The 11,632-nt window shown below is 40.6% G+C and overlaps 1 protein-coding gene across 4 annotated transcripts in view; it reads left to right on the top strand.

The window, feature by feature from the left end:
- Bcl2l2 (BCL2 like 2) overlaps positions 1–4,136 on the top strand; it is an 18,166-nt gene extending 14,030 nt beyond the window's left edge. For all 4 annotated transcript variants that reach the window (XM_048798809.1, XM_048798810.1, XM_048798811.1 and 1 more), the window contains 6 exons: positions 268–382; positions 1,081–1,148; positions 1,453–1,559; positions 2,852–2,939; positions 3,028–3,179; positions 4,069–4,136. In XM_048798809.1, the coding sequence (XP_048654766.1) occupies positions 268–382; positions 1,081–1,148; positions 1,453–1,559; positions 2,852–2,939; positions 3,028–3,179; positions 4,069–4,108 (570 nt within the window). In that variant the 3' untranslated portion in view covers positions 4,109–4,136. The remainder of the gene's footprint in view (positions 1–267; positions 383–1,080; positions 1,149–1,452; positions 1,560–2,851; positions 2,940–3,027; positions 3,180–4,068) is intronic.
- Positions 4,137–11,632: the final 7,496 nt, after the last annotated feature.

Raw genomic sequence — 11,632 nt, 5'->3', positions numbered from 1 at the left:
GGGGTTGGGCGGGGAATAACGTGGCTGGGGCCGGGCGGGGGACGGGTCCTGGATCGTCGCAAGGGGCCCGGCAGTGTTGATTTGGGCGTCATGGGTGTTTAAGATTGTTACAGAGAAGGTAACTTGCTTTTCTTTTCATCACGACCCTCTCGTGGGGCGAGGGAAATGGCCGAGCATGGCTGGGGCCGCGCGCCTATCGAGAGCACGGCACAGCCCCTGCGTTGGTTCCTCTTAAGCTCTTTTGCATGCCCTCCCCATTCATTGTAGGAGCTTGAAGCTATCAAAGCTCGAGTCAGGGAGATGGAGGAAGAAGCTGAAAAGCTGAAGGAACTACAGAACGAGGTAGAGAAGCAGATGAATATGAGTCCACCTCCAGGCAATGGTGAGTAAACCGGCGGTTGCACGCGCAGCCTGGGTCTTTGGGTTGGAATGGTTGTGGGGAGCACGGGGAATGTGGCATTAGATGCTCCGGATCCTGGAGCTGCTTGTTTGAGCAATTACTGGGCATTTGCTGCGGTCATAGTCCATTGTGTGTTCCGTTGACCTTTGTGAGACATAACCTATGTTTTGGTAGTTGTAGTCTTGTGTCTCCCTTTGTTTCAGTTATAAATGTGTTTCTCTTTGTTCTTAGCCTGCCTTTACCCGGCTGGAGATTGCCAGCTGGCATGTGACCTTCAAGTCTAATTTTTTTTTTTCAGTTGGAGATCCTTTAGTTAGGACTCTTAAGAGAAGTGGGTAGGCTGCTGGGGGCCTCTTTAATCCAGAAATGTCGAGTCTCAGCCCACTCAATTTTGTTTGGTCTTCAAGGCATTTTAACAAAGCTCTTCATAGGTGCTTGATTTGGGAGTGGAGTATTCTTACACTGTTCTCTGATTGTTAAGGATGTATTTCATTTATTCCTTAATATTTAGTGAGAACATATTGTGTGCTAGGCACTGATCTAGGTAATGGGTACAAGAGGGAACAGAACTGAACAAGGTCTTTCTCTTTGCTGAAATGATAGGGTGGCGGTGGTGGTGGAAGTGCATATATTGGTTCAATAGAAAATCTACTTCTTTTTTGAATTATTTTTGTCTATAGCTGGCCCAGTGATCATGTCTATTGAAGAGAAGATGGAGGCTGATGCCCGTTCCATTTATGTTGGCAATGTATGTATTGGGGTTCTGATTGAGATTGGGGGACATTCTTGTTTGGGGCAGTTATTTAATAATCTTGAAAGGAAGATCACCAGTATAAGTTGGCAATTTTAAAAGTGGTTGAGGGAGGTTTGGGGGGAGGTAAAAAGTGATGGAGTAATCAACAAAGACTGGGAATGGAAGAAAAAGGGTAATTCCTTAGAGAACCATATTTGATGTGCTGTGGGTTATAGAGATGGCCCAGACCAAAGGCCAGGCAGGGTACCTGTTGAGAAAAGAGTTTGCTCAGTACCTGTGAAATATCCCTTCTCTTTAGGTAGACTATGGTGCAACAGCAGAAGAGCTGGAAGCTCACTTTCATGGCTGTGGTTCAGTCAATCGTGTTACCATACTCTGTGACAAATTTAGTGGCCATCCCAAAGGGTAAGTAGGGGAATAAATTGAGATAATTGTTTGAAGAATATTTTTCAGTTGTAGATGGAGACACAGTACCTTTATTTCATTTTATTTTTTTATGTGGTGCTGAGAGTCAAACCCAGTGCCTCACATGTGCCAGGCAAGCACTCTACCATTGAGCCACAACCCCAGCCCAAGATAATTTTAATCAGAATTTAAAAGTAGATGTCTCCCCACATCTACATGTGTGTAGTTTTTTTGTTTTGCAGCACTAGGATTGAACCCCAGGGCCCAGGGCCTTGTGCATGCAAAGCATGTGTTCTATCACTGAGCTACACTCCCACCGATAATTTATGTTTTACGTTGGTTGGTAATTACTTGATGTTTAAAAAAAAATGGTCTTGGGGGTTGGGGATATAGCTTAGTTGGTAGAGTGCTTCCCTAGTATGCATAAAGCCCTGAGTTCAAACCCCAGCAGCAGCAGCACCACCATACACACCCACCCACCCACACACACCACACAAACATAAGAGGGGCTGGGGTTGTGGCTCAGTGGTAGAGTGCTCACCTAGTATGCATGAGGTGTACTGGTTTTGATCCTTAGCACCACATAAATATAAAGAGATTGGGTCAAGCTAAATCTAAAAAAATAAATGTAAAAGAAAGGAAAAAAGGGCTGGGGTATAGCTTTGTTGGTAGAGTGCTTGCCTTGCATGCACAAGGTCCTGGATTCAATCCCCAGCATCACCAAAAAAAAAAAAAAAATGAGGTCTTTGCCTTCTAATGTGTCATTAAACTTGATAATGTACTGGGTTACACATAAAATACCTCCAGAGGCCAGACAGAGGATAAAATTAAAGCCTAGGTGTGGGCAGGATGAAGAACTAGAAGCTTGTAGTTGACCCCAGCATATAGAAATCTTGGTCTTTTTGTGGTGCTGGGGATTAAACTCAGGGCCTCGCACATGGCTAAACATGTTGGTGTTTAGTGGTTTTCCAAGAATAGCTGGAAATTTTGATTAAAACCTTTCATCTTAAAATCAACTAATTAGGGGCTGGGGATGTGGCTCAAGCGGTAGCGCACTCGCCTGGCATGCGTGCGACCTGGGTTCGATCCTCAGCACCACATACAAAGATGTCGTGTCCGCCGAAAACTAAAATATAAATATTAAAAAAAAAATTCTCTCTCTCTCTCTCTTTCTTTAAAAAATAAAATAAAATAAAATCAACTAATTAAAAATGTAAACACATTACACTCCTAACAAATAACCTATGAAATATTGTAAACTCAGATAAAAAAATGACAATTATTCTTTTCAGGTTTGCATATATAGAGTTCTCCGACAAAGAGTCAGTGAGGACTTCCCTGGCCTTAGATGAGTCCTTATTTAGAGGAAGACAAATCAAGGTAAGGCCTGTGCCCTTTGTTCTGGTTATATAAACTAACTCTCTCCAGTTGACTCTAAGGCTTTCTGTTGTGTATTCTTTCTGCTCAGGTGATCCCAAAACGAACCAACAGACCAGGCATCAGCACAACAGACCGGGGTTTCCCACGTGCCCGCTACCGTGCCCGGACTACCAACTACAACAGTTCCCGCTCTCGATTCTACAGTGGTTTTAACAGCAGGCCCCGGGGTCGCGTCTACAGGTCAGGATAGATGGGCTGCTCCTCTTCCCAGCCTCCCATGAGCCCTGTTATGCTTCATTCTCTCCTGATCTGAGGACTGACCCTCCCTTTCCCTCCCCCTTGGTCTCCAGGGACTTGGTCTCCTGCTTGTGCAGGGTGAGGAAGGTAGTTGTAGGCCAGGTCAGGAGGCCAGTCTCATCATCTTTGGAGCAGAAATTGGTGATAAGTGCTGATCTATTCTGCGAGATGCTTCCCCCTCCAACCTTTTTTCCCCCCCTTGGGAGTTGGTGGCATTGAAGGTGACATTGAAAGTTAAGAAAAGAACAGGGTCTCAAGACAGTGAAAAGCACTGCTTGGACATTGCTACTATTCCCAGAGTTAGGGAGGGGTAAAAGTTTGAATCTTCTTTGGAAGGATACCAGAGGCTAGTTGAATTCTCCCATAGCCATGTGGGAGGGTTTTGGGATACTTAATTATTTAATGGACCTAGTCTTTTTTGAGGTTAACTTTCTCACAGGCCCAATGTGGTACCCAAGTTGTGGCTTTGCTTTTTACTTTTGTCTCTCTAAATAGGTCACACATATAAGCCTTGACTTTTCATAAGATAGGGTTTGAGAACTGTGGAGAACTGAAAACTGGATAAACAATGGGTCCTTTTTTCTCTCTCCTTTATCTCAGATGCACTTCTTTATTGCTGCTGTTTGGCAAAGTATTCCATTAATGCCCTGTTAGCCCCCTATTTGCCAGGTGTTTCTCTGATTCTGGGATTGTGGAGTCAGTTTTAGGATACTTGAAAAACTTCTTTTCCCCCCTTCCCTTCACAATAACTGGGGCAAGGGCCCACGGGGAGGGGCTTATACTGAACTATCTAGTGATCATGTTAACACCTAACTCTCCTTCTTTCTTCCAGGGGCCGGGCTAGAGCGACATCATGGTATTCCCCTTACTAAAAAAAGTGTGTATTAGGAGGAGAGAGAGGAAAAAAAGAGGAAAGAAGGAAAAAAAAAAGAATTAAAAAAAAAAAAAAAGAAAAACAGAAGATGACCTTGATGGAAAAAAAATATTTTTTAAAAAAAAGATATACTGTGGAAGGGGGGAGAATCCCATAACTAACTGCTGAGGAGGGACCTGCTTTGGGGAGTAGGGGAAGGCCCAGGGAGTGGGGCAGGGGGCTGCTCATTCACTCTGGGGATTCGCCATGGACACTTCTCAACTGCGCAAGCTGTTCCCCATGTTTCCCTGCCCCACTTCACCCCCTTGGGGGCTGCTCAAGGGTAGGTGGGCATGGGTGGTAGGAGGTTTTTTTTTTACCCAGGGCTCTGGAAGGACACCAAACTGTTCTGCTTGTTACCTTCCCTCCATCTTCTCCCTGCCTTTCACAGTCCCTGCCTGCCTGCTCCTGTCCTGCCAGGTCTACCACCCACCCCACCCTCTTTCCGGCTCCCTGCCCCTCCAGATTGCCTGGTGATCTATTTTGTTTCCTTTTGTGTTTCTTTTTCTGTTTTGAGTGTCTTTCTTTGCAGGTTTCTGTAGCCGGAAGATCTCCGTTCCGCTCCCAGCGGCTCCAGTGTAAATTCCCCTTCCCCCTGGGGAAATGCACTACCTTGTTTTGGGGGGTTTTGGGGTGTTTTTTGTTTTTCAGTTTTTTTGTTTTGTTTTGTTTTTTTTCCTTTGCCTTTTTTTCCCTTTTATTTGGAGGGAATGGGAGGAAGTGGGAACAGGGAGGTGGGAGGTGGATTTTGTTTATTTTTTTAGCTCATTTCCAGGGGGTGGGAATTTTTTTTAAATATGTGTCATGAATAAAGTTGTTTTTGAAAATAAAAATTGTTTGGCCTTGTGGCTGTAAAGATCGTTTATCTACCTGTTCTCTCTTAGATTGCAGATCGCTATTAGTTTTACTTTACCGAAGTACTGGTGTTGTGAAGGGGAAGTTGCCACTTGTAAATTAAGGAGTAGGAGTTAAATTATAACAACCAGGAACATTCTGCATTTAGTTAATGATGGGTTTTCTGGATAGTAAAAGAATGGCCAGACTAGAATGATCTAAGAGTGTGTACGTGCGCTAATAAAACTTACATGCAAATGAAATCCATTCCCATACCTTATATTCTTAGATTGGGGTCTGGTTCATGTCTACTTGAGGATGGGCTCAAGAAATACTAAAGCGTAATTAACAAAGATGTCTTCAAAGCTTTTGTTTTCTCCAGCTATGCAAGTGACCACTTTATGTTTAGCCAACTAACTTTGGGTCATAACTGAACCCCCCCACCCCCCACAGTATGGGAGATTGAACCTGGGTGCATTTTACCATAGCTATATCCCCAGCCCTATTTTATTTTGAGACAGGGTCTTATCAGTTTAACTAGGCTAATGTTGAATTTCTGATCCTTCTACCTCAGCCCCCCTAGTTGCTGGGATTATGGGTGTGTGCCAGTGTGCCCAGTTTTTTGTATCTTAAGTTTTGTTGGGTAGTTACTTGACCATCTTAATAAGTTTCTCTATTTTATATTGTAATATCAGATTGGTCTTAAATTCTTAGGCACTACATCATTCACTCGTGCAAGCCTTTGTAGGTTTTTCATTACCTAACCTACTGGATATCTTGATCTACTTTGCCAGTCTCTTCTGTTCAAATGTTTTTGTTTATGATTACCTCTGACCTGAGTGCTCTTTTCTCCAAAAATCCTAGGTTAAAGAAATGGATGTGTTCTATATCCAGGAAGCATTAATCCACCTCTCAAGTTGTGTTGTATTCTGAATTCTCAGGTCAGTGTTCACCAACATATTTAGCATTTGATCACTATATTACTTCCTATTGTTTGATTAGTTAGGAATTTCAGGTCTGTCTTCAAATACAGCTAGAATAGTGTGTTGTGATCATTTTGTGGAAACTTATGTGGACTGGATAGTGTTAAGAGTATTGGAAGAACTGATTGTTAGTGCTGGAGAGGTGTCATCTATCCACCAGAGGGCACTACACGGCTAGCTCTAAAAGATCTTGGAGAATAAATTTTATACACATACACTTTAGTTGTAGATGGACATAATGCCTTTATTTATTTATCTTTATTTATTTATCTTTATTTTGGTGCTGAGAATTGAACCCAGGCTGCACACATAGTAGGTGAGAGCTCTACCACTGAGCCAAAACCCCAGCCCCTGGGTAAATGTTTTTGGCCATTCTTTGGTTTTAATTTTCTGTGTTCAGTCAATTCTGTACGATGTCCATTCTCCTCTCCATTTCTATTTTCCATTGCTTAAGCAACTCTTATTTGTCCTTGTTGCCAAAAAGGCCCTATGAAGCCACCAGTAACTTCCAACTACAAATGTGTGAAATTAAGATCTTTCTGAATTTGATCCTAATTAGGTTTTTCCTGCTACATCCTGGCCTACTTATAATGTGTTGTGCATTCCAGTTGAATTGCTGTATGTTCACGTATGATTCTTGCTGGTGCATTGAGCTTGCTATGACCATCCCAGCTTCTCTATCAAGATCATACACATCCTTCAAAGTATAAGCCATATAACAGCAGCAAAACTTTTCTTGAAGGCTGGGCTTGTGGCTCAGTTGGGTTCAAGTCTTCAGCACCACATATAAATAAATAAAGATCCATTAACAACTAAAAAAGAATTAAAAAACTTTTCTTGATTCTTTAGTCAGAATTAATCACTGATGTACTCAGGGCAAATTGTTCCTCTCTCTAGCACTTAATGATTTTATAATTAAAATAATTACATTCCTGCTTCTTCAGTAGATGGCAAGCTCCTTGAGGGCATAAATTGTGCTTTTGTATATTTCACAGTACCTACCATTTAGTAGATGCTCAAAAGATGTTCTCTTGGGTTGCATTTTCTGTCCTGGAGAAGGTAGTAACAACAATAGTATTCCCTTTGTCCTGGACCTGTTGGTTCCTGTCTTTTCTTTTTTTTTCTCTCCTGTCCTTATAGGAGTCAGACTTTCTACTCTACTTGGCCTCTTCATTTTTTCTTCATCCTTGTTTGGGGTTTTAAAGGAAGCGTGGAAAGAAACTTGCTATCCTCGAGCAAGCTCTGTCATTTTTGTTATATGCTGTTTATCACTCATAATAAACTCCTTGTTAACTGAAGAATAGCAATGAGTTTGGTCTCAATAGATTTCAGATTGCAGGGAAGAGTCTTTAGAATAAGGGAGATTAGGAAAACCTACTTAGAAAACTTGTCTAAGGTGAGGGTTTATGAGCTATATTTAAAAAAATTTTACTGCGGAATGAATCCAGGGGTGCTTAACTACTGAGCTACATTCCCAGCCTTTGTTTGTTTAGTTTTTGGTACTGGGAATTGGGGCACTGGACTGAGTCACATCCCCAGCCTTATTTTGTATTTTAGAGACAGTGTCTCACTTAGTTGCTTAGGGCCTTGCCATTGGTGAGGCTGTTTAGAACTCATGATCCTCCTGTCTCAGCCTCCGGAGCAGCTGGGATTACAGGCATGTGCCACCATCCCTGGCTTATTTTTTATTTTGAAACAAAGAGTCTCACTAAGTTGCTGAGTCTCGTCTCCAACTTGTTATCCTCCTACCTTAGCCTTGTGAGTCACTGGGATTAAGGTTATCTGCTACTGTGATTGGCCAGTTTTTTTGTGGTACTGGTGATTGAATCCAGCAACACTTTATCACTGAGCTACATTCTGCATCTGTTTTTACTTTTTTATTTGAGACTGGGGTTCACTAAGTTGCCTAGGCTGGCCTCAAATTTTCAATCCTCCTATCTCAGCCTCCAGAGTTGCTGGTATTTTACATGTGTGCTTCCATGCTCAGCTTCAAAGTCAGATGTTTAGAGGGCCTTTGGTTAATACAGAACACTTTTTGTTGGGGTACTGGTGATTGAACCCAGGGCCTTTCACCTGCTATGCAAGTGCTCTACAACTGAGCTATAACCCCCATCCCTTTTTATTTTTATTTTGAGACAGAGTCTTGCTAAATTGCCCAGGCTGGTCTCAAACTTGCAGTCTTCTTGCCTCAGTCTCCTGAGTAGCTGGGATTACAGGCATGCACCACCACAACATGTACCTAGCTAATCCAGTACATTTTAAGGCAGGATTTGCTTAATCTGACATTGGTTATAGAGAAAAGCATTTGTTGTTATTTTTGTTTTGCATTTTCAATTTAGGTTTGTTTTATTTAAATTTAATTCCAAACAGATTCTGCATCTGTGGCTCTAATCAAATATCTAGTAGTATAAATTTGCTTCAAGTAATATATACTGATAAAAGAGTTTGAGCTAGCAAAAGGAAGGAGGTGTGGTAGAAAGGAGAAAAAACAAAAAGAATTGAACACATGTGCAGACTCTTTCCTACCACCTTCAATGTTTACCTGCTTCAGAGGGAAAGTAAAATTGCTGGACTTGTACAATAATATAACTTTTTTTCTTGCTATTATATGTGATTATGAGAAATCTTTCGGATGTCACAGTCAGATTTTAAAATATCAACCCTGTTAATTTCCCGTGCCTTTTTCCCCTTTATTCTTATTGATAATCATTCAAACAAATAGACCTTTATTGAGTATTTAGCAAGTGCTGATCACTGTTGTAGGTGCTAAGACTTGTAACAGAAAAAAGAGCCACTCAGCAAAAAATTTTATTTATTGAAGCTTGGCGTCAATTTGTTATACCTCTGATTTGTATCCCACTAAAAAGCTTCCACTGATTTTTCTAAAAAACTGATATAATTAACATACCATAAAATTTGCCTTTGAAGTGCAGGTCAGTGATTCTTAGCATATATTAATGTATATGTTATTAGTAAATATAAACTATTATTAGTACCTAATTTTGGAGCATTTTCATCATCCCATAAAGAAACTTTTGGGGGAGGGGGTTCCAGGGATTGAACTCAGGGGCATTTGACCACTGATCCATATCCCCAGTCGTATTTTTTTTTTGTATTTTATTTAGAGACAGGATCTCACTGAATTGCTTAGCACCTTACCTGCTGCGAGGCTGGCTTTGAACTCATGATCCTCCTGGCTCAGCCTCCCAAGCCACTGGGATTACAGGCATGCACCACCAAGCTCTGTGCTGGCCTTCTTTATACACTCTAAATACCAGACCCTTACTAGATAAGTGATTTACAAGTATTTCTCTCCCTTTGTGAGTTTTTTCACTTTATTGATAGTGTCCTCTGAAATACAAAAAGCCACAAAAATGTATGTCTGTCTCCCAAGAATTCTTGCAGGGGTTTTGTTTGTTTTTGTTGTTGTTTGTTTGGTTTGATGTATTTTTAGATGAGATCTCATGTTGCCCAGCCTGATCTTCAACTGATAGGTTCAAGCAATCCTCTATACCTCAGCCTCTCAAGTAGCTGGGATGACAGGCCTGTGTCACTGTGCTTAGCTTTCTTGTAAGAATTTTATAGTTTGGGCTCTTAACATTTAGGCCTTTGATGCACTTTTAATCAATTTTTGTGTTTGGTGTGAGCCAAGGGCCCAACTTCCTTCTTTTGCAGGTGGCTATTCAGGTGTCTTATCACCATTTGTTAAAAACTATTCTTTCACCATTAAATGGTCTTGGCCTCCATTTTAGACATCAGTTGACAAATGTCTGGACTCTCAGTTGTATTCCTTGAATCTGTCTCTATGGCAGTATCACCCAGTTTTCGTTATATGTTTGTGATAAGTTTTAAAATTTTGGAAGTGTAAGTCTTCCAATTATGTTCATCTTGGGATTGTTTGGCTATTCTGGGTATATTTCCATATGGCTTTTAGAATCAGTTGGTCAATTTCTGCAAAAAAAGATAACCAGGATTTTAATAGTGTTATGCTGAATCTGTAGAGCAGTTTAGGGAATATTGCCATTTTATGTCCATAACCCACCCCCCCCAACCCCGTTACTTTTCTTGGTTTTATTTTTTTTGGGTATTGCCATGTTAAGTAATATTAAGTCTTCCAGTGTATGAACCATTCTTTGAACTGTGTGTGATAATTTTTTTCTTTTGTTAAATCAATTACTAAGTATTTTGCTTTTATGTAATGTAAATGGAATTCTTCATTTCATTTTCAGATCTTTTTTTGCTTTTGCTATTTCACAGAAGTACAGTTAAGCTGCCTGTGGTGACACATATCTGTAATGCCAGTGACTTGGGAGCCTGAGGCAGGAGATTGCAAGTTTGAGACCAACCTGGGCAATTTAGTAAGACCCTATCTCAAAATAAAAGGGCTGGCAATGTAGCTCAGTAGTAGAATTCTTGTTTAATATGCATAAAGTCCTTAGTTTAATTCCCAGTTAGCCCAGTACTACCCCCCCCCAAAAAAAAGTACAAGTAATTTTTTTTTAATGCTCATCTTATATACTGTGAGTGCAGTAAACTTGTTAAACTTATTTTACAGGTTTTGTTGTTGTTCTAATTAGTTACATGACAGTAGGATGCATTTTGATACATTGTACACAAATGGAGCATAACTTCTCATTCTTCTGGCTGTACTTGGTGCTGATTATAATCATACTTGTATATAGGGTAAGAATGTCTGTTTCATTCTACCATCCTTCCCATCCCCACTGCCCCCCCACTTTCCCTCACTCCCCTCTGAAGAATCCAAAGTTCCTTCATTCTTCCCTAACTCCCCACCCCCACTATGGATTAGCATCTGTTTATCAGAGAAAACTATTTAACAGGTTTTTTTTTTTTTGTCTGTGTATATTCCTTAACAGTCTCTCTTTATAAAGTTGTGTCATCTGCAGATATAATTTTATTTGCATCTGAGTACCCTTTATTTCATTTTATTTCTTCATTTTTCTGGCTAAACCTCCTGTACAATGTTGACCAGAAGTGGCTAGGGCAGATCTCCCTATCTTTTTTTCTGATCTTAGGGGAAAAGCTTTCAGTCTTTCATTGATTATTCTGTTAGCTATGGGGTTTTCTTTCTTTTTAAATTTTTTTTTTATAGTTGTAGATGGAAAGAATGCCTTTATTTTATTTGTTCATTTATATGTGATGCTAAGGATTGAACCCAGTGCCCCACACATGCCATGCAAGTGCTCTGCCACTGAGCTACACAGCCCCAGCCCCAGCTATGGGGTTTTCATAGATGCCCTTTATTTTCTTTGCTGGGCTAGGGTATAGTCCAGTAATAGAGTGCTTGTCTAACATATGTGAGGCCCATGTTGATCCCCAACATCACAAAATAAACACATACACTCACACTTACTGGTTTCCAAGCACATCATATTCTGTCATGTCTGTGTACTTTGCGTTATTTACTTCTCCTTTTTTTCCTTGGAAAACTCAAAGACTTCCTTGCAAGATTTAATCTAAATATCTAAGAAGCTTTCCTGGACTGCCTCCTATAGAGGGTGACCTTCTGTTATAGTCTGAATGTTTATGTTCCTCCAAATTCATATGTTAAAACCTTATCCCTAGTATGATAGTATTAGGAGTTGGGTCTTTTTTTTTTTTTTTTAAGTTTGTATTTTCTTTTCTTTTTTTTTTTTTTTTTTTTT

The sequence above is a fragment of the Marmota marmota genome, unplaced genomic scaffold, assembly GCF_001458135.2.
Source record: "Marmota marmota marmota unplaced genomic scaffold, marMar, whole genome shotgun sequence".
NCBI lineage: Eukaryota > Metazoa > Chordata > Mammalia > Rodentia > Sciuridae > Marmota > Marmota marmota.
This window is presented reverse-complemented; position numbering and strand designations above follow the sequence as displayed.